This window comes from Arachis ipaensis, chromosome B2 (genome assembly GCF_059453495.1).
Source record: "Arachis ipaensis isolate K30076 ecotype BB chromosome B2, ASM5945349v1, whole genome shotgun sequence".
NCBI lineage: Eukaryota > Viridiplantae > Streptophyta > Magnoliopsida > Fabales > Fabaceae > Arachis > Arachis ipaensis.
In genome coordinates, this window is record NC_142437.1 from 14056298 (window position 1) to 14080627 (window position 24330).

Here is a 24330-nt window from a genome sequence, read left to right on the forward strand (position 1 = left end):
ATATTTATTTGTATTTTTTTTAATTTGACAAAATAAATATAGTAATTATTTTAAAATTTTAACCTTTTAGACTTTTTTTGAATTATAAAAATATTCTTGGTTTAAATTTAAAGAAATTAGCAAACTCCATAATATATTAAAGTGCACATTGTTGTTGTATAGTTCAAAGAGAAAATTTCAAAAGACTAAAATTTTAACAATTATTTGATACAATCATTTAAATAAAAAAATGTTCACTATAAAAAGCTAAAATTTGAAAATGTCAAATCTAAGAATATAATGAGAAAATAATTTTGTATTATTTTATGTGAAGATAATTTTGTTTGATAAGGTGTAATAAATGAGACTAAAATTTATAGAATTAAAAAATATTAAAAATTTAAGATTATGAAGAAAAAATATTAATGACTAATTTGTTTAATTTTTAAAATTTTAGGAATGAACGTATATATTTTTAGGGATTAATTTGACGAATAATGTTACACATCCAAGTGTTTTTGTTAACCAAGTTAGTCTAACATTAATAAAAATTAATTATAGATAGCATTACTACTCCAAGTATTATTGTTTAACTTAGTTGGATTTGGTTCATAAAAAGATTTGGATATATAGTATTACTCGTAACGTGTTATTTAATGTAATACATCATCATCTAATTGACAGAAGGATCAATTTGACTTTTGGTTGTATCTTTTAAAGACTAATATGACTAATTTAATATTTAGAGGACTAATTTAAAAAAGGTTTAATTTTCTATTGGTCCCTATAGTTTTATCAAATTTTTAATTAGATTCCTATACTTTTTTTCTTACACTCCTTTTAATTTTATAATTAAGGCATTCATAGTGTAAAAAATAATTTTATAATTAAGGCATTCATAGAGTAAAAAATATTAGAATTAACTGAATATTTTTTTATAAATTGAAAGTATTCATAATTAAAAACCTAACTAAATGGTTGACTACATGTATTTTGAGAGAAATATTATATTAATTTTTAATATTTTTGATATGAAAAAAATCTAATTATAAAATTAAAAACAAAGACTCAATTAAAAAAAAGTATAAAAATCTAATTAAAAATTTAGTTAAACTAAAAAAACTAACAGAGTAGTTAAATATTTTAAAAATAAATAATCTTTCATGAATTTGAACATTAACCCTTTAATTAATATATCAAAAAGTATATTAATCTAAAAATATTTTGTTAACAGAAATTCTATCACAATGTTTCTTTGTTATGTTCTTCGTTCCAATTATTTTTTTTAACGAATCTTCAAATTTTTTTTACAAATCCAAATATAATTAAGAAATAAATTGAAAGATCTTAATTTTTTGTCAATAATTTATTTTTTGTCAAATACTATTAGAACACTCGTCAAAAAATAACTTATATCTATGAAACGTTTAAATAAACTTTTTCACAAAACTAGTATTAACAAAACAACACCCCACACTTTTTTATATTATAAAAGTATCCATGTCCTTAAAGGGACCCAAAGATACTTTCTCCACCCTAAAACCGTCTTTAATACAAAAATGATAAACAAATAGTTATGTATAATGTCACCTAATTTCACAAAAGAACTAGTGTAATTTACTCTTTTTTTAATGGTATATTTTTTACATAATTCTCATTACATCACTCTCTATAGATAAGTATTATAATTTTAAAAAAAAGTACAATATAACAACACTGACTTATTCAAAATATAAGATATTTTAGATAACCTTAATACTAAATTTCTTATTTTTATTTGTTCATAGTCTCTTTTTTTTTAAATGAAGTTTCTTAATTTTAACTGAGATTAAATCTTAACCTTCATCATGGAAATTAAGCTCAACTAGTTAATCAATTAATTAACATGACTAATTGTTGACATTGGGCAAACTGTATTAATCTTTCATTTGATGAAAAATGTAAACAAAACAGATAAATTGATAATATCTCAAACTACCACTTTTTATTTATAGAAACTAACCACAAACGGCTCTTAGATTGGCTGACCCTTGGGAACAATTTGATCCTTGAGCCACATGTAAATAGGAACCAACACAAACCATGTAGCTGCCAATGCACCCAAAATCAAGCGATATAAGAACACAAAGGGTTTAACAGGCTTCTCCACATCTTCTTCCTTTGGACCAAGCTGCACAACAATATAGAAAACCAAGGTGCACATTAGTATCTTGTGTTATTAGTACTTCCTATTATCATCCTAAGCTAAGAAAATATATAAATGCACTACCATTTTATCAACAGCAATTACCATATTCATTTTACCCTTAAAGATGTTCCATCGATGGATCATATTACAGATGAGCAAGCATTCAATAATGTTTTCACTAGCAGTGGCAAACAAAGTTGAAAATTTACGTGCTTGGTTGGAAAATCTAGTTTATTCAAAGAACATAAAACAATTGGGTTTGATATGGGGGTAAATACCAAAGTCACCCTGGAAGCTCAATAACATACTGTAAGCTCAGAAAACAGCAGTACATCACAAAGAAGAGAGAAGAGAAAATAAACCTCCTTGAGCATTCAGGTTAGAGAGAGAGAGAGAATTAGGGGAGTTTATACAAAAGATCATTGAATTTGTTTAGGTGGAATGAACCTTCGGAGAAGGTATATCAACACATGGTGTTGATTCAAATAGCCAACTCCATCTAGTGAGATCAGTCTTGGTTTTTGTCATTGTCGAGCAACCAAGTGGCTCTCAAATCCCAATTCTACTTTTTTCCTCATTCGTCTCTCCTTTTATATGCTTGGATAATTCATTAAGTTAACCAGAAATGGAGGGGATAACAGCAGATCACATCAATCAGAACACCATGTTAATTACACAAACGGATATTCATGAAGCCATCAACAAGATAGATACTCATACAAACCACAACTCAGTTTAAAGTAACAACAAAATCCCCAAAGAAAACAACGGAAAACATCGACAAAGATATTGATTGAGAAGCCAAGATGACAAATACCTGCAAAGGAGAATCACCAGATGCAGGCTTAACACCGGTAACTGAACAACCCATAATCAAGCCATGGCGCCGAACACCACGATACCACTTTGGGCCAATCCGTTTTAGTTGGACATCCTTGAATCCAGCCTTTTGAAACCACTCAATGTACTCTTCCTCCTTGGGGAAAAGCATCCAAACATCAGCAAAGAATCGTGACAACCAGAATGTTGGGTAGACGGGACCAATTACACATGCTTTGCCCCCAAGTTTCAATACCCTGTATGCTTCCCTGATGCCGCGCTGTGGATCCGGCCAGTACTCAATGCTAAGATCAAGAAACAACAGCACATCATCAGCATTGCCTCTTTAAGACAAGCTACTTTGTATCATAACATAAAGTAACCTCAAATATTTCAAGAGAATAAATTGATCACTTGATAACATTATAACAACAATGCAACTAATAGCATACTAATCCATACTTATCATCAAGAAGGGCATACATAATAGATCTTTATAGAAGTTCATTATATTCAATTATATGAATTGCAGATGAAATGTCACAATAGAAGCTTTTCAGTGTTAACTAAAAAAATATCAGTTTTCAAATATTTGGATAAATTTTATAAAATAACCCAGATGCGAAGATTTTTTTTTTTTGGCAGAAGCTGACAATAATAGCTTATCAGAAGGATCATTTTTCATCTTTTCAATTATACTTAAGATTTTTTCAGAAAATGAAACAAACACCCTCGCCGTAAATATAAGTGGAAAGTGGTTTTGATGGGAAACTGAGCTAATCCAAACACTTTACAAGCTTACAACATGCAGTGCAGTACCTTCCAGCAGACACATATCTGTCAGCATAATCAGTTCGAAAGGGGAGATCCTCGGCATCCCCTTCGATAATCTTGCAATCCTTCAAGGGCTCCTTCTGCTTGGCCTTGGCGAGCTGGTGCGGGGACTGGTCAAGAATGGTGACATTCTTGGCATCCACATGCTTAACAATCCCCAATGTGGTGAAACCGGTGCCGCCACCAACATCAACAACAATCATGTTCCTGTCACTTAGGTCAGCAGGCTCAAGTGCCTCATCTCTCATGTCCTCAGTCCAATGGCCAGGGTTTATGACATGGTCATACACAATTGAAAGGAACCTATAGAACCAAAATGCTTCTTTTTTGTGCTGAATGAACCTAGGTTGTGATGTTGGCCTAGAAGCTGATAAACTACATTTTGGTACTATGGTTCTAACAATCCTATTACTATTATGACGAACCCTAGCTTTATTACTGAAATTGAAATTAGTAGTGCTAGAATTGAAACCTATTCTTTTAGAGTGAAAAGTGGAAGCATTGAAGCACAAACCGTTCGGGGTTTTGCTACTGAAAAGTGTGAGGCTTTCGGTTCCACTGAACATTGATGAAGCCATTGTTGAAGAAGGAACCTGAAATTGCAAAGACTGAAAATTGAAGTGGAACTGAAATCAAGTGGAAAATGTGAAGTGTAGTTGAAGACTTGAAGCAGAAAAATAATAATTAAATTAAATTAATTAAGAAAAGAGGGGAAAAACCTTTTTGGCGTGAGAAAGATGGTGGATGAGAGAGGAGCACGAAACTTTAGGCTTGACACAAGGTCATGCTCAGACAAATGCCAAATTTTCAGCTACACAAAAAGGAAGGAAAATAAATATATATTTAAAATTTTAAGGTGAATTATTATATGGTAAGGATGAAGTTGGTATAGAGATAGATTGAGGCAACCAGGAACGGACACGTATGGCTGTGAAAGTGCTGGACGTATCAGATGAAGCAGATGGTGTTATCATATGATATTTATGTTTTTTTTTTTTAAACAAAAGAAGCTCAACACATTAAAGTGGAGCAAATAAAAGAAAGAAGAAGACACATAACCAGCTACCAACAAATAAACCAACCCCCACTATCCCCAGTACTCTCATCCTCCCCCAGGCTCACCACCACTCCATTCCGTGTAACTCATCAACGTCTTTGTGTGTATGACCTCCAGGCTTGCTCTTGCATTCTTGAAGATTCGTGCATTCCGTTCCAATCAGATGTTCCAAATCACTGCAAAGAATACTGACATCCACATCTTCTTCCCCTGTTGTCTATTATGCATTCCATGTCAACTCTCAAACATTTCTTTAACAGTTCAGGGAATCACCCACTCCCTTCCTAGTAACCTCAGCCACTTGCACCACACCTGCCATGTTACCTCACACCTAAGGAATAAATGCTCAACAGATTCTAATTCCTTGGTACACAGTACACACATACTATCCCCCAGAATGTTGACTCCTAGTTTAGTCAGCCGCTCCTTGGTGTTAACTCTACCCACTAGCACAAACCACCCAATGAGCTCAATTCTCGGAGGGACGAAACCTTTCCAAATGGAACTCGTGAAGCTATAACTCGTTATCTCAGCTGATAATGTCTCCGCTTGTATAGCCTGGATCACAGAACTAGTAGAGAAAATACCTTTATTTTCAAACTTCCACACCACATTGTCCTCCCTACCTGATGACAACCTCACTGGCCTTAACCTCTCATGCAGTTGATTGACAAGCTCCAGCTCCCATTGGAACATCGCCCTCCTCCATTGAAAATTCCAAATTCAATCAAGTCCATCCCAAAAACCACACTCCCCGATGACAAGTCCTTGCTGACTGGAAATAGAGTAGAGTCTCGGATAACTTCCTTTCAGAGTACCACCTTGAACCCAGTTATCTTCCCAAAATCGAGTCTGCATACCATTGCCTACTTCCATTGCCAGTCCACTTACCACTTTATCACGAATCCGCGGTTCTTTTATATTCAGCTGACATATGTCCTTCCAAGGGCCACCCTTTACTGGTAAAGGCTGAGTTGCTAACATGACATCCGGGTTCAACTTATTACACGAACACACAATCTTCTTCCACAGCGGGCAATCCTCCTTTGAAAACCTCCACCACCACTTAAACAGAAGCGCTGTGTTTCTCAGCACTGCATCACCAACCCCCAATCCCCCAACCTTTTTTGGAGCCTGAACTATCTCCCATTTTACCATAGGTATACCATAGTTCCCGTTCTCCTTGCACCACATAAAGTTCCGTTGTAAAGCAATCAGCTTGTCCGCTACCGCCTTCGGCATCTTGTATAGACTAAGGTAGTAGATGGGGAGACTATTCAGCACCGATTTGATAAGGACCAGCTTACCTGATTTATTCAAAACCTTGGCTTTCCACAAACTCAGCTTCTGTTCCACCTTATCAATGATTGGTTTCCAAGTCTTCACCAAGCGCGGATTCGCACCTAGAGAAACTCCCAAGTATCTAACCGGTAGAGAAGCTTGTTGGCATCCCAGCAGTCCACATGCCTGATCAATCCATCCTTGCTCACAGTTCATCGATATCAGATTCGATTTATCAAAGTTAATGCTCAGCCCAGACATCAACTCAAAGCACCGTAACAGTCTCTTATAGTTTACAATTGTTTCAGTCTCCGGTGGGCAGAATAAAATAGTGTCATCTGCAAATTGTAGGTGCGACAGTTCAATAAGATCTCCCCCTACCAGCAGTGGAGCAATGCGGCCATTCCTCACAGCCTCCCCCAACATCATATGCAACACATCTACAACTAATACGAATAGCAATGGAGAAAGTGGGTCCCCTTGTCTTAGTCCCCTCTCCATCTTGAATGGCTTGGAAGGTGCCTCGTTTACCAAGACTGCCATGGTGGCCGTAGTAACACACTCCTTCACCCAGCTCCTCCATTTTTGGCCGAAGCCCATTTTCTGTAGCACAATGTCAACAAAATCCCATCTCACTCTGTCATAGGCCTTCTGAAAATCCAGTTTGATAATGACTGCTGACTTTTTCCGAGTCTTCAACCAATGAACCGTCTCGCAGGCTATGAGTGCACCATCATGAATTTTCCTTCCCTTTACAAACACAGTCTGAGTCTCTCCAACCAGTCCCGACATCACAGATCGCATCCTGTGCACCAACACTTTCGAAATCACTTTGTACACACACCCCACCATACTAATCGGCCTAAAATCCTTCACCTCCTTTGCACCTTCAAACTTTGGAGCTAGTGTCACCCACGTTACATTGACATCCTTTGGCAATTTCGCACTTTGAAAGAACCCCATTACCGCAGCAGTGAATTCCGGCCCAATGTCATCCCAGTATTTCTTTATGAAGTTCATGTTAAACCCATCACTCCCTGGGGCCTTGGAAGATTCGCAATCCCACACAGCCTCCTTAATTTCCTCATCCGTCGGCATCACTTCTAAAGCTACAGCCTCATCCCTATGGATACACTTTACTAACCCATCTCTGATTCCAATCCTCGGAACATATTCCTGTCGATATAAATCCTTGTAGAACCCTCTAATCGCACCTTTTATTCTCGCCTGATTCCGCACAAGTCTTCCATGTAACATCAGAGCATCAATCCTGTTATTCCGTCTTCTGGCCGAAGCAATGTTATGGAAGTATCTGGTATTCCTATCCATGTTTGCAGCATGCTTAGACTGAGATATCTGTTTCCAGTGCATTTCCTTTCTAATATACCATTTTGAACAAAAGCTCACAAGCGCCTTCCTTCTAGCCTCCGTTGTACCATCATAAACTCCATCACTGACTGAATTGTCCAGCTTGGTGAGCTCCTCCTCAAACCTCATGAGTCTCTTATCCATGTCCCGGAAGTTATCCTTGTGCCATTGCCGCAGTTGTATTGCTAGAGCCCTCAGCTTGCACGGGAACTGCGCTTTTCCGAGGCTTCGCCACTCATCCTTCACCATTCTCAGAAATCCCTCATGTGTAAACCAGGCGTCTAAACTTCTGAATGGTCTAGGGGGCCCCGTTACTCTTGTTAGTTCCATGATCACTGGGCAGTGATCAGACAATCCCCTTGGGCCACCCTTAATCCTAATATCCGGAAACACCTCAGTCCATTCAACATTAACCATCACCCTATCAATCCGACTACCGGAACGCCCCCTAAACCATGTATACTTCCTATCAGTAAGAGGCAAATCTATCAACTGCATGTCTCGCACCCATTCCTTAAATTCCTCTGATGACGCCATCAAGCTAGTAGCTCTTTTACGATCCTCTACTTGTAAAATTTCATTAAAGTCTCCGAGAAAACAGAAAGAAATCTGACACAACCCCGCCACATAGCTCAGTTCCTCCCACACCCCCTCTTTGCCTCCCTCCCATGCGCCCCGTACACCAAACAGAAAGCACATCGGAAGTTGGTCTTTGTTAAAACGCCTTCAACACACAGCCACCTCTCACCTTTATACCTTTGATCTACTTGAAACACTCCTTCATCCCAAATTAATAGCAGACCCCCCGCCATTCCTGCAGATTTCACAAACTCCCAACCAGCAGTACTAGATCCCCAAAGCCTTGCAACCTCATATTTAGTAATCACTTCTTTTTTTGTTTCAAGCAATCCCAACATGTTCAAATTATATTTATTCTTCAAAGATTTCAGCATGCTTAATTTACCGTCCCCCCTCCACCCCCTAATATTCCAACAGCTCACAATCATTTAAATAAAGATTTGCTCACCTTATTTTGATTTTTTGGTCGACTCCTTCTCGCCTTTTTCTTTTGCTTCGCCAGTTTTCTCTTAGCTGCTATTTCTTCATTTTGTGCTTGAAAAATCGCCATAATATCTTCTTCCTCATCGCATAAAACCGCTCCTGATTCCACAGCCAATGCCCAGGTTGCTTGATTCTCCTGGCGCTGCTCTTCCTGTGTCCCCTCGCCTTCTAAATGGCTAACTGTGCCCAGCCTAGCCCCTGCTCCTGCCCCCCGGGCATTGCCACAGGCAGCCACCTCTGGGACGTCCCTCACTGCGTTTCCCTGTGCCCCCGAGGTACCATCCTTCCCCATTAGGCAGCTCAATCCCGCTTGGGATCCCTCATCGTGCAAGCCGGCCTCACTTATCCCATCCTGCGCCCCTTGCTCCTGCTGGTGGACTGCCGCCCTGATTCCCATCCCCTCCTGCGTAACCCTTCCCCCATCAAGCTCAACTACCACCCCATCGATCGGTCCTCCGCCCCCCACCATCTCCTCTAGTTCCGGGTTCTTATCCACCGACGGACCCCCGAGTTTAAGCGGCAACCCTCTCGCCTTAGGATCCTTCTCCGCTGGTGAGCACCCCAGCCCTCGCAAACCTTCCATCGGCGCCGCTTCAAACAGCTCCCGTGGATCCCTCCGGATCCTCAGGCCGCCCGACCCATCGTGGCCTCCAATGGAAAGAGAACCATACGCCGTTTCAGTTAGGAGGCCATCCTGGCCCAGCCCAACAACAGGCTCCCTCTCAATACTCATGTCCCTTACGGTCAGCCTCCCCCCTCCGTTCTTAGTTGGTGTTGGGCCAATTGAATGCGAGCCCATACTGTTACAATACTCCAACCGTGTCCCAGCTTGGTCCCAATCCGGATGGGCCTCTTTAGTCATACCAAATGGATCAGCCCACTTTGCATGAACTCCTCCCACCCCTCCCCATACTTGCGTGACTGTATTCTCCGACTCCCCCTCATGAACTATCTCAAATCCCTTCAAACCCGCTACTTCACCGTCCTTGGTACTAGCTGAATCCGGTACAACCGTATCCTTTTTGAATTTCAAAAAGGCAACATCCACATCATTCAATAACACATCAGAGATTACTATTCTGTCCTCACCGTGCTCAGCCTCCGTAGGCCTACCAGTAACCAGTTCCGCCGCCGGGTCCCAACTACCCTCCCCCTTCTTCATGGCCGTGCCAGCGGTGCCAAAAACTTCATTCTCCGCATAGACATTTCTGCTTCTCCCCATGCTGACCGCACCGCCCTCCTGTGGTTCTACCTCCTTCACAAAGATCTCAAACACCGTCTTCCCAACAACAATTTGCATCCATTCTCGGATTACATCAAATACCCCCGTCTCAACTTGAATCCTCCCTGCTTCAAACGATGCTCCTTCCCCCGTCATTACATCACACTGGACCACGTTGCCCCACTGCCCTCCTATTCTCTTGAACGTTTCCGGCGCCCATGCATGTAAAGGAATTCCGTAGCACTCCAGCCACGCTCGTCGAGTAATACACCGTTCCGATTCCTCCCAACGCGAGACCCTATGGAATACTTGCAACAAATTATCCATCTTGAATGTAAACACTCCCTCCGCATGCTGCACAGTATCAAATATTACCAGCACTTTGCACGGCCCGATCTCCCTAACATACACAATGTTGGGCAGATTTTTAGACACCACCTTCTTCACTGATCTGAGGTCCACTGGGTGTAAAGTGTGCCCCACTAAACTCCTCGCCAACCATTCCATATTTGCTTCAACTACCGGCACATCAATTCTTTTCACAGGTCCACTGCCCTCTGTGGCATTCTTATGGTCTCGCACTGGCTGTTCCTTCATAGCTTTGGCCGCAGCCACCCCATCCCCCTGATAAGAATCCAATGCTTCACCGCCAATGGGACTTGTTATTTCCTTCCGCACTGTGCCACCCATCTGAAACTGTCTTCGATACTTAGCTTCCCCCGTAATCTCCACTGGTTCATTTCTGCAATCGCCTTGAGAGCTCCCCCTTTTGTCGTGTACCGAACAAAGGCAAATAAATAGATCACACCACTCTTTCGTTTACGGTCAAGATAAATGTCGTTAATTCTTTTCGTCCAACAAAATAAGTGATACAGCTCCCTCCTTGAGATATCAGCCGGTAGATTATCCACAAACACAGAGAATGAATCATTTTCCAAACGATGATATGCCTCCCGATTCCAAATTCTAGGATCCTTTGGTGTTAACTGTACTCCTCTCGTACTACCCCCTGGAGTACTCACCTCTCACAGCCCCTCTGCCTCCCATTTCGTTCCCCAGTTCCCACTTCTCCTTTTAGTGTAAAGAGAAAATTTCAGGACAAAAAAAAAAAAGAAATTCAAGTGCACCATTGCACCATTATGATGAAAAACATAATATGCTTCAACTAAGTTTTGTTGGTGATCCATGTACCATGTTACTCAAATAGTTGGACTTGCATTCAAGATTAACTGATAAGAAAAACACAATCTTTTTACATAGCTGTTGTATCTCAAACAACTGCTCAACATAGTTCAAATTTAGAAGAAAACAACAATGAAACAAATCTTTGGCAACAACAGCAATGAATAAGGAAAACTATCATCATTAACATTGCAGTAAAGAGTCTAGTTAAATCAAAAGTGTGATTGGAAGGATTTCCATATGATATTTATGTTAAATTGTTAATAACACCTCTCTTTTTATTTTTTTTAAAAAATTAATATTTAATAAATAATTATACTAATTATCAATTATTTTAATTATCAATCATTTTAATTATATTAATTATTTTAATTGACAATAATTATAATATAATCCCATAAAAAAATAATTATAATATAATTGTCAATCATATATAATTAACATTTACATGATATTTACACTTAATAATTTTGTTATGCACGTGGGTATTAATAACAGATAAATTGATATTAATATTAATTTCAATAAGGTTATATATAGTACTATACTAAAGGTTATATATAATACCACATATAAGGTTTATGAGTCTAAATTTTAAAAGCAAAAAATTTTATTTAATTTTTTAGTTTGTTATTCTTCTTTGACTACTTCATAGAATAAGAGTATATTCTTTATTTTTTATTGAAATTATCCTTTTAAAATATAAGTTATAATTTGTATGATATTTTATTGATATACTCATTCTATTATTCTTTTGATAATTTGATTATTGTTCTCATTCAAGCTTATTTTTTCATCTAACATTACATTGTGATTCTTTTTTGCCGCAATTGTTTATAATGCACCACATCTATCAAATACCACATTGCGTTGTATTCAATGATCCGGGTTCTAATTACATGGACGTAAGAGTTTAACAAAAGGCAATGAACTTTATTTTATTGAAGGATAGTTGGAACTACTCATATATTATGACCAACCTAATAGAATGTGAATAAAGTTTATTTTTTTTACGAGGACTTCAACTTTTTATTGAGCAAATATTTTCAAGAAACTTTATAAGCCAATTTTAAATAGGGGTGATAAATAATTTTTTATGGATCTTATCATTTTACTTTGGATATATTCTTTATTTGAGTATTTTTTTTACTGACTTAAAAGAAAACAAACAACAACTAAGAACAAAAAAATAAACAGGAAACTGCTTAAGAAAGACAGTTTCACTGAATACTATTCTCAAACTCCTTCCAAGGCAACGGAAGCTCCACTTGGGGAGAAATGGTCCTTATTGCAGTCTTTGCCATGATGTCTGCTACTGTATTTGCATCTCTCAAGATCAATCGGAGATCAGCACGCTATTTCCAAGACATGATATCTCGGATTTTTAACACCAAAGGATTAATAAAACCAGAGCAATCCTGTAAATTATTGACAATAGTAAAGGCCTCCACATAGTCTATTTCACATATAATATCTCTTTTTCCCAAGTCCCATGATAAAAGAAAGCCTCTCCAAATAGCAAACAACTCTCCTTGCAAAATGCTACGACTCTCAATTGTTCTCAGACAGCCTCGTTGCCACCTTTCCTTCCAATCTCTGCTAACACAAGCAAAACCAACCCGAGTACCATTGCTAGGATAGCTAGCATCACAATTAATCTTAAAGGTACCCACTGAGGGGGAAATCCAAGAGCCACTAATGGTGGAGGGGATAGACAGTCATTGCAACTCAAAAATATTTTGGAACTCCTTTTCCAAGGACAAAGCCATAACAGTCACCTTGTCTGTGGTCTAAGGCTCGTAAGGATGAAAGATCTCATTATTCCTCGAACGCCAAATCCACCAGAGACCAGAAAAGAATCTAAAGGGGCGTTGTTTGCTATAATATAAGAACCAACTCATCAAATCCACTGGTTGACCGGAGATCCCCAAAGCTTGCCAAACTATCTGGGCTTTTGGACAATTCCGAATGCAATGTAAAACTGATTCTTGACCTGAGAAACATCGTGAATAGCTATCCATGTGCGAAATGCCCCTCCTAAAACGAAATGCAGCAGTAGGAAGCGCCTCCCGAAGACATAGCCAGGCCAAAAATTTGTACTTTTCCGGAACATGTTGACGCCAAAGCCAAAGCCAATTACCCCTATCCTCCTAACTAAACATCTTCTTACTGAGCCACAAATAACCACTACGAGCATCATAAACCTTTGAAGCCGCACCAGTCCAACACCAACTGATGTTTGAACTAGCTTGAACATCCGGGTTGTAAGAGTTAATGTTGTTCTGCAGAGACTGATTCAGATGAGAATAGATATTCTCAAGGTTCCATTGTCCAGATGTCCAAAGGTCCAAGATCTTGAGATCCGAATCAGAAATGTCAACATAATTCATCTCATGACACAGTCGCCCCTCTCTTCTCCATTTAGAAAACCAAAAGTTCTATTCCAAATCCCCAATGCACCAAATAAAACCTTCCTTCAGGATATCCCAAACTCGACATATACTTTTTCAAACATAAGATCCCCTTCCTCGAGACCGACTGAAATATTAGCACAAAAAGATCTCTAATTCCCAGACCCCAAACTTCTTAGGGGTGACCAATACCTTCCAGTTAACTAGATTTAGGCCTCTACCATCAGCTTGACCCTTCCATAGAAAGTTTCACATCATAGATTCTATCTTACTAGTTACCCCTTTATGGAAGAGAGATACTTGCATGCGGTAAGTAGGAATCGCAGTCACTACCGAATTGAGCAAACAGAGTATGCTCACCTTATTAAGCAATCTCCATTTTCAGCTGGCTAGCCTTCCCCGAATCTTGTCCAAAACATCGTTGAAAGTTGCACGTGTCACCCGAGAGTGATTAAGGTTCACCCCTAAATACTTGCCCAAGTTCTGGACGAAACTGATGGAGTACACTCCGGTGAAAATCTCTTTTTTTTTTGTCGCTGACACATTCCTGGAGCATAGTGCTTTAGATTTCTCCACATTAACCTTCATCCCAGAGGCTCTGCAGAAGTTTTCCAAAGCTACCATTACAGTTTGAACTTGCTATTTTTCGGCTTTAAAGAAAATACGTAAATCATCGGCAAACATCAAATGAGAAATTTTTGGACCCCCTCTAGAAACCGCAACTGGCTTCCACAAGCCCCTATCAACTTGTTGATTAATAGAATAGGACAATCTCTCCATACACAACACAAACAGATACGGTGATATAGGATCTCCTTGCTTAAGACCCCTGCTCGGAGTGAAGCTATTTAATCTCTCCCCATTCCAGAGGATAGACAATAAGAAAGCAGTGACACAATGCATAATCAGATTGACTGTCGGAGGAGGAAAGCCAAAACTCACAAGGGTTTGTTTCAGAAACTTCCAATCCACTCTATCGTACGCTTTCTCCAGATCAATCTTATAGGTCAGGGTGCCTTTATTTGACTTTGTCTTCTTCATGAAATGGAGAACCTCTTGTGCTACAATAATGTTGTCTGGGGTTCCTCTCCCTGGGATAAACCCTCCTTGAAGGGCCCAATAATCTCTTTGAGATGGGGACGAAGTCTATTGACCAGGACCTTCGTTATAACTTTATAAACCACATTACAGAGACTAATAGGTTGGAAATCCTTCATGGAAACCGAATTTTCTACCTTCGAACTAATAACCACAAGAGTTTCCATCATCCTTGGATCCATATCCAAACCAGAGAACGCATGACAAACCATAGTCCAAACATCAAAACCAACAATCTCCCAGTATTCTTCAAAGAAGAAAGCTTGAAACACATCAGGGCCCGGCGCCTTAAAAGAATGCATATTGAAAACAGCCGACTTAACTTCTTTCAAAGTAACTGGTGCTGTGAGGCTACAACAGGCTTCATCATTCAGGAAAGACAGCGGCACATCACCAAGACAACCTAAATCTACATCCTCCGACTAGCAAAATAGGCGTTTATAAAATGATTCAGCTTCCCTTCTAAGGACCTCCGGATCCGTTTCCCATACCCCATCTTGAAGAAAGAGACTATGAATCTTATTATGCTTTCTCCGCACAAGAGTCTGGACATGAAAGAACTTGGTATTTCTATCCCCGAATTTTACCCACTGCTCTCTGGATTTCTAAAACCATAGAAGTTCCTCCTGCACAAGCATGTTATTAAATTCCTCAATCAGCTGTTGTTCTTTTTGCCGCATAGACAAATCTTCCATTGCTTCTAGTCGCTTCTGAAGGAAATTAATCTGTCTTTCCAATTCGCATGTCCTAACGAAAATATTGGCGAACACTTTAGAATTAAACTCCAAAGAATTCTTCTGCACTTCTGAAAGCTTGCCATCCATCTCTCTATAGCCAGCCTGCCATGACTGGTTCACAATATCTCTGTACCCCGGATGAGTTGCCCAAGCCGCAATAAACCGAAAAGGTCTATTCTTTTTCGGTTGGGAATGACCTGTACAATGCACTAGAATAGGACAATGATTAGACTGAAGCCTATTTAAAATTTCTGCGTAAGCCTCTGGAAAGAGAGATAACCATCCACTGTTGATACAGACCCGGTCAAGTTTTTTTGCCACCTCAACATCATTTTTAACCCTTCTGTATCAAGAAAATCGTCTTCCAATAGTCTTCAAGTCAAACAGATCACTATCCCATAGAGAGACCGTAAGCCGATCTGCATGGTGACTCGAGAAGAGGCAACCCTTAGATTCGTGAGAGAATAGTAATTCATTAAAATCACCAAGAACAATCCATGACCCGCAGAAAGATGAAGACTGAGTAACAAGATAATCCCATAGCAAAACTCTGGTATTAAACTGAGGACTACCATATATACCACTGCACCTCCAAATCACATTATTTACCTGAACCTCAACTGTAACACACTGATCGAAAGCATCAACTTGTTTGCAGTGAGCACCTTACATTGCAGAAAGGAACCAGATACCCCCTTATGACCTGATGCCTCCACTATACCAATAGAGTGATAACCAAGTCTTTCCCAGAACAGTTTCAAGTGTTGAAAAGGACAGTGAGTTTCAACCACAATAAAAATTACAGGTTTAAATTTCCTAACCAGCTCTTTACAATTCATTCGGGCTAACTTATTAGAAGCACCCCTAATATTCCAAATTATTATATTTAAACTATCCATAATATAAAATATAAAAATATAAAACAAGGAAATTAAAGTGCTTCACCAACCTCAAACCGAGGCTTGCCCCACGGGAGTGACTCCCGTGACCTTCATATTTGCCGGATCTCCATGGAATATATCCTTATTCTCGCCTACAGATGCAGCAATAGTCAGCAACACACCTTCCTTCTCAAATGGAACCGACACGGTAACACTCTCCTTCACGGCTGCAAGAGGACATGACGATGCTTCCACCGCCGTGCCTCCACTATTCTCAACTGGCGAGCTCTGTAGGGAGGCCGGCCTTGGTCGTTTCTGGAGAGAGGAGCTGCGAGGCACTGGGGTGTGTCGGGTTGAGGAGATCGACGTCTCACCAACACGGGAAGCGCGGTGTCCGACCTTGACCCGTGACCCGACCCTGGCCCGATAGGAGTACTTTATACCAACCGTTTGATCTCATTATTCTATTAATTTTTTTATCTCATTATTCAATTCGTAGTGCTTCTCCTCTTACCACTAGATGCACTTTTCTATATTTTTACTGTTGCCGTTCTTCTCCTTCCTTCACCATTGCAATTGTATTGGCTCCATCTTTTCCTCACCTTCATTCACTACAATTACAAATTTTATACCGTTTTACTACAATTATTAATTTCATGCATAACTTTCACTTTCATTTTTCTTTCTCTTTAGTTTACCCCAATATGTATTCATTCTTCTATCTTTTTAATTTGCCTCTAGTGTTTCACATAAAAAGATAATACACTGTCTTTTTCTCTCATCAATTTGATTTAGAAAAAAAGAGTACGAAGAAATTGAGCATTCAAATAAAAAAAAAGTCAACACCACCACCTGATTTGGTGAATTACAAAGAAAAAACAACAGTAAATATGAAAAATACTTTATAACTGATGATGTTGCAATAATTGATAAACTCAAAGAACTTGAAACGTCACAATGTGACTATTATTTTTTTTATTATTTATTTTTCTTTAGTTGAAGTTAAGATGATGGCATTGATTTTTTTAACCTTTTTCTACTTATTAGGTGCATTTTTTATTAGTTTATTTGTGAATTCAAAAATTCTTGCTACATTTTCTATTCTCACCAGAAAAATATCATGCTATATTTTGATTTACAAGAGTCTGATCCTAAAATAATTTCAAAACCTTTACTATTCTTTTAGATTTTATTTTATATATATATTTTTTATTTAAGAGGCATAATTTATTGGAATTGCATTTATTCATCATTAGGTAAGTATTTTAATTATTCTGTCTCTTATTCTCTTTGATAGTGGGACTGCTAGATTTTCTCATGTCATGTGAAGAATTTGTATTGTGGGGTGGGATGGATTTTGATTTGGGGAATTAGAGAAGACAGATTGTTGTTGATACAAAAAGAATAAACGAAATAAGATTATAATACTTCCAAATGTGATAAAATATGGAGTCATTGCTTTGGGAATAATGGCCGCAAGTGATGTGTTCTCAGAAGCAAATCCAACATCATATATTTCAGAGATTAGGAAGCAAGCAGATTCTGCCTGATTCCAAATTAATTCACACATTCCATAAACTATGACAAGGTAATTGTTTTAAGTAGACTTATGTGGGACAAAAAATGATTGACTATCTAACAACATTAGACTAATCCCATTCTTTCACATCCATGGCATAATTAGAATTTTGATGGACAATGGTAAAAGTGTATCTTTTACATATTTGTACACGGGTAATATAAAAAATAAAAACAAGAGTCAATAACTTGCCAATAAGCTAATACTGAAACCTTCTCTTGAATATCTATATCGATTTCTATATCTTTCACTATTGTCGTATCACTATATACCAGTATAATCTAAAAAGTATTAGTTCTCAAGTTATGGAATCCTATGCTAACTATAAAAGGTTATAGTTATCATGGTGTGAAAATAAAAGTGGCTAACTGAATACAAAGAAACCAATCGGATTGAATAAAAAAATTAAGTTATTGTGCATTCTAATTAAAAAACAAGCAACTATTTTTGGTTAAATGATTTAACATTGCATTCTAATTTATTTTTGGTTGAATGATTTAACATTGCATTCTAATTGCACTTCAAAAATATTTGTTCACAAAATGAAATATCTAAACTCTTAAGATAACTCATATTTTTCAGGATATAATAGAAAAAAAGATATTGAAATATTCACAGGGTCTGATGTAAAAGAATCTCAAGAATTCAAGAGAGAAGTTTTGGAGAAAAAATTATCTGCAAAAAGAAAAATAATTGTTGAGACAAAACTATTTCAATACATTCTTGATATATGTAGAATTTGTGTTTAACAAAGAACGGGAGAAAACTGGAATAAACTATATGAAAATAGATATAATAGATTAGGTCAATATTAATTTTGTCTTAAGTAGTAGTATTATGATAATGGTAGCACACATGATGAAGGCACTATCCCTTTATGAGAATGAATTTTTGAGAGCGAAATGAGATTATAGTTATGTTAGAGAATGTGATTGCTCATAGTGGACAATGTGTTATTTTTGTTATTAACTATGTTTGCTTAGAATTGATATTTTGTCAGTTTTAATCTTACATATAGATTGATTTCTGTATGCATATATTTAGTTTTACATGTGGTTTAGTAAGATTTTTTTTATTTCTTTTTAAAAAAATAATAATACTTTTCTATCCCATTTGATCTGTTTTTTTATAGAATTTGTCTGGGATCAAGATTAAATTTTTAATCTAAATGCATATAAAACCATATTTTATCAATTTTGTAAATATTTTAAATTGAATTATTTTTTGTAAGAAAGTTTAAATTTACTTATAATCATATATATCTAAATGTCATTGTTCAAAATTTAAAATTTGTTGTCAAATACAATCACTAATATTTATAAAAATTATCATTTTTTTTAATAAAAATTTAGGCCCTTTCCAGATTAAATACATGCTTTGTAAGAAAGAATAATTTGAATTCAAATAATAATATTTTTCATATTTTTTTTAGTAAAAACTAAAAAGTTATTAGTCTAATATGTATTTTTTATTTGAAACTAAAAGTAATAACAAATAAATTTGTTTTAGTGAATTAATTATAAAATATTTATAAATATTATTATTCATGCTCATGCCTAAAACAAAAATGTCTTATTAATGTTTTGAAACAAACTATAACTAAATTATATTATCACTTAAGTATGATAAACTGGATGTAGTTTTCGATTAGAATATTTTTTAAATCTTTAAAAAAATCACTTAATCTACTTATATATTAAGTAAATTAACTCTTTCAATATATATATATATATATATATATATATATATATATATATATATATTAATTTTTTTATTAATTTTTACATATAAAGCTTTAATCTTTTTTTTTTTGGGTGACTCTAAAGCTTTAATTTTTGAGTCATATAGATTTATTTTTTCGTCGCCAAACAAAATATAAATTTATTTTTAAACAAACAGTTTTTACACATAGACAATTTGATATTACAATTTTATGAGTTATTAATAAACATAAATTAAAAATTATTATATTACATGATAAGTCAAACAATTTTATTAAAACAAAACATGTCTAAAAATTGAAATAAATAATAAGTATACACTTATACCGATGAAATTACATCAAAATAAAATCTCTACGTCCAAAAAAAAAAAATAAAACCTATAAAAAAATGTAATCAAAATTACATCGTCAAAAAATTGAACAACTATAAAATTAAATTCCTTAAGATAAAAATTATTATTACATAATCTGATATTTACCTTAATCGTAGATTTTTGCTGCCGCAGCACCACTGATCTCGTTCGAGCAGAGAGAGTGATGGCGGAATTGGATGCTGCTGAGTCAAAAAAAACGAAAAACGGCACAGTTTGAAATGGCGAAGGAAGTGTGCCTTTGCCTTGTGTCGTATGAAAGGTTGTTCGTGATCAAACTAAGCAATTTAAAGAAAGAAGAAGTTGATGTCAAAGATTGGACTTGTTTGTCTTCACCAAATTTCGATTTGGATTTGGAACTTCCAGAGCATGATCTGTGTCCTTTCGTGTTCGACTCCAAGATCTATTTGGCGACCAGCGAGCTGCCTCTAATTATCAAGCATGAGGAACCCGTTTCCATGGAGGATCTGAAACCCTGGTCTGGCTGGCCAGTCTATGAATTCAAATTTGAGGAGGGTCGTTTTGGGCGTGCGGAATCACTGGATGATGCACCCCTCCCTCTTCACCAATCAACCATCGCAAACACGCCAGGCTCGGGCGATGTTTACTTCTATATGAATCTGAAAACATGGGTCAAAGATTCATCTGGATTTTACGTTCTTTCTCCTGGTTCTAGAGTTTGGAGACCGTTAATGGCTGCTCAGGCCATATGTGACACACATCTCTCAAATTGCTTGTTCGTTCTGGATAACAACCTCTTTTTTTCATCCTTCAAGGGCACAGACTCCTGCTTGTCCCGCTTCGACCCCATAAAAGAGTCTTGGACGGTTGAGCCCTCCTCTGCTAACAATCTTTCCAACTTCATAATTGGTAGGGTCATTGAGGACCCCCTTCGTCTTACTTTTCCCCCACACATTTCTGTGTCCCTTCCCGGTCTTGGCAGCCGCAACTACACCGTTTGCCTTACGCATGAGTTTGTGGAGTTACCTCCTGATATGACACCTTTGGACAAGGTCCTTGCCATTCTCGTTAACCAACAGAGTGGCCATGTCGCATTATATCAATACCTTGATCTGTGTTTTCAAGGTATTCAACCGGAGTTGGTAGAATGTGGCAGACTTATTTTTGTTGACCTGGGCAACGGGAAGCTGTGTGCAATACTCACTGGGGATTCTTACTTGTCCGATTCAGTGACGCTCTGCATCTCAGTTTTCACATTGTCCGCGGACTTTACAGCATTGCAACTTGACAGTGGGGCTCCTCCCATGGAGCGAGATTTCTTACAAGTGACTGTCCATAGTAAGAGTGTCTACACCATGAACAGAACGAGGCTTGCTAATCATATATGCCACGCCTTTGTTTGGCCACCTACTAAGGGAGGAAGATTTAATGATAGGACAACTCGACCATTCTAACATTTCTTGTTATTTCTTGTGGCTTGTTATCATCCTTTGTTGTCATGAATGAACAATGAATTACATCATTAAATTTAGAAAGAATTTAATATATTGCTAAAATTTGTATTTTTATTAAACCAAGTGAAATGTATATGAATTTAAGGAGATGATATAAAAAATTGTGTACTATTAATGAGAAAGTGATGAGTTGTCAATTATAATTATAAATCGGATAAACTACATTATACTCTGAAATGAGTTAAGTCTCAAAATTGTCCCTGAAGTTACACTCGAGATTCAAAGTAGTTCCTAAAGTTAATAATTATCCATTTTTGTCCCGGAAGTTGCATTTCGAGATCTAGAGTCGTTCTTCAGGCACATTTCGTCCACTTGGCACCACTGGAAAGCTGACGTGGATTAGTAAACTTTTTTAATATAATTTGGTCCCTAAATCAAAATTAAAAACCCTAATCTCTAAATTTAAAGATCACTCTCTGCAGTACCCCTTCTCTTCTCTTCTCTGCAATATCCCATTCTAAAAGTGAGCTCGAATTTCCAAGAGAGCGCCTTATAACACAATTTGAAATAGACAATAGGTCTGAGGGATTCTCATTGTTTGATGTTGATAAGGGAAGTAATAATGAAGATAACTGTGTCACCTGGAGTCCAGGATTGTTCTACAAAACAAAGATAACTGTGCTTGCAGCAGTTAAAGTTAATCCAACTCCCCAGCTTTAACAGATAGCTGCATGATAACGTGTCACATGAAATTATTATCTTAAGCACAAATACTAACCAATACAACAGAAAAGATGCTTATAACGGAAACACATCGAAGAAATGCACAACGGAAAATACCACCATACAACAGCCGCCTTGATATATATGATCCTTTTCCTGGAAATCTGTAACCAATTGTTGCCTTGATGCACACCGGGTGTACCTCCATCAATCCAGAAGCAACCCACTTTTTTCTTCTGGAAATTTTCAACGGTTTTTGTAAATGTTTATAATTTCCAATATAAAAAAAAATGAGTAAATCGAAATGGTCTTACACGAAGGCACTCATGTATTGCATTTATCATTGGCTGATGGTGCGCAAATATAAGAAACTTGCAACCTGCCTGCAGTGATCCCAACATATTACACATAATAACCACCTAATTCATTCAACTTATAGTCCTGCAGTGATCACAACATAGAAAATGGCTTAAAATGCCCTTATGCTATGCAAAACAATTTAAAAAAAATGATTTAAAAAATGTTAGTACTATTATAAAAGTTTGTAATATTTTAGTAATTTAGGTAAATATTGGTTATAACTATATTTTTTAAATTTTTAAATTACTATTGACTATATAGAGTATTTCTCTAATGTCCTAAGTCATTAGGACATTACAAATTTTTATAGTACTCCTAACATCTTTTATGCCATTTTTTAAAATTATTTTGTATAGAATAAAATATTTTTTGTGGTATAATTTAAATAAATTTATTAAAAAAATTTTTAAAAAAATATTCATGAACTATTAAAAATGGGCAAACGAATATTATATGAAGTTCGACTTGATAACTCATTAATATTTTAAAGAAGTCTCGTAATTAAATATTTTGTTAGCTTTTTTTTAATGCACGAAATAAAATATATATTTTTTTAATTTTTAAATTATTAATTTTTTTTAATCAATTATTAATTTTTTAATAAAAGAATGGGCAGAATTAAATCATGAGTAATTCGAATCTGGCCAATTCAAATTACTATGTGCAGCGTGTGTGAGTGTAATTCGAATCATCCTGATTCGAATTATTATGGGGGTGTAATTCGAATCAGGTTCGAATTAGTGGGTGTGTGCGTGTGTGAGTAGTTCGAATCAGTGTTATTTAAATTACATGTAATTAGAATTCGAATTAGACTGATTCGAACTATATATAAATGAGTCTTGGTTGATTCATGAACCAGTTTTTGGTTTTATAATTTTGTGTATAAATAATAGAGAAAAATACAAATAGGTCTCTTGCCTTTTCGCCTGTGAATTTTCTGAAAATTTAAAAATATATTTAAATTTTTAACCTCCTTAAAATTTGGTTAAATCAATCCCTTCATTAGTCACCAAAAAAAAAAAAAAATCAATCCCTTCATTTACTTGGGTCCGTCAAACCTAATAAAAAAATCTGATATAACTCCTGTTGACTTGGTCGTTATGGATGCACATATGAAGAAGAAGTTTTCAAAACAGGACGAATTAATGACTTCGTTTTGATTCAAATCCTAATTCATCAAATTGAGAGTTAGGGTTGCTATCGTCACCTTCCTCCTCCTCCTGTACTACTACACGCACATCCTTCCTCAAACACCACACCCGCTTCAGTGACCTCTTTGTCCTCGGCTCCACGGGGGGATCCATCTTTCTCTCCCTCATCCAGCGATTCTCGATTCCTGTAGGTGTGTATGGGATGATCATTTTCTGCAAAATAAATTTTCTACTGTTAAAGCAAATCATTTTAGTTTGCTTAATTCACTGATCTGATGAAAACGTATTCACTAATTTTAGTTAAAGCAAATCATTTTTCTCTTTTATCTAAATCGGCTTCATTTTTATAGTTATTGTTTCTATTTGAATATCATTGTGGTAGCTATTCATATGATGGATATATAAGCTTGCATAATTATATTGTTAAGTGTTTTATCACTATTGTAAATGAAATAAATTCTTAAATGATCACTTTGATTAGGTATTTTATCTTTTTTTTTAATGTACATGTATTTATACATGTCTAATTTTTTTATCACAAATTTATTAAAGACTTCTTTTTTAAGGGGATTTTAAATGAATGTTGTGAGCAGGATTTTCATCATGGATTGGAGTTTATGCTTCTAAAATCATTTAGGGTGACCTAGCTGAACAGGCATCGGCTTCTCTAGCATTGCTGATATTAGGATCTCCTTCTTTAATGTCTAATTTATTAATGGTGTATTTTTTATTCCATCAAACTTATCCAACAATTCTTCATTGCCTGTTTTAGTTGTCATGAAGGAATAATAGTATGTATAGTTTGATTTTCTTTTTCATTTCTTATTTTAAAGAAATAATCAGTTCATAATATTTATTAATTTTTTTTTAATGTCAATCTTTTTAGTGC

At 36.4% G+C, this 24330-nt stretch overlaps 2 protein-coding genes and 1 pseudogene across 3 annotated transcripts; 1 reads left to right on the forward strand and 2 right to left on the reverse strand.

Annotated features, from left to right (window-relative positions):
- Positions 1-1881: 1881 nt before the first annotated feature.
- APG1 (S-adenosyl-L-methionine-dependent methyltransferases superfamily protein) lies at positions 1882-4659 on the reverse strand. 2 transcript variants are annotated; one of them, XM_016327393.3, is made up of 4 exons: positions 4540-4659; positions 3806-4413; positions 2985-3291; positions 1882-2149 (listed from the first exon to the last, which is right to left on the reverse strand). In XM_016327393.3, the coding sequence occupies exons 2-4, from the start codon at positions 4396-4398 to the stop codon at positions 1994-1996; spliced, it is 1056 nt and encodes a 351-aa protein (XP_016182879.1). In that variant the 5' UTR covers positions 4399-4413; positions 4540-4659; the 3' UTR covers positions 1882-1993. The 2 variants fall into 2 exon arrangements, with proteins under 2 accessions (XP_016182879.1, XP_016182880.1); XM_016327394.3 differs by having other exon boundaries at positions 3806-4428; positions 4540-4656.
- A 279-nt stretch (positions 4660-4938) lies between these two features.
- On the reverse strand, positions 4939-5573 carry LOC148573090 (uncharacterized). Its single transcript, XM_088505667.1, has 2 exons — positions 5202-5573; positions 4939-5094 (listed from the first exon to the last, which is right to left on the reverse strand). The coding sequence occupies exons 1-2, from the start codon at positions 5571-5573 to the stop codon at positions 4939-4941; spliced, it is 528 nt and encodes a 175-aa protein (XP_088361793.1).
- Positions 5574-19901: 14328 nt separating this feature from the next.
- LOC148573091 (uncharacterized) lies at positions 19902-21280 on the forward strand (annotated as a pseudogene).
- The last annotated feature ends 3050 nt before the right edge of the window (positions 21281-24330 follow it).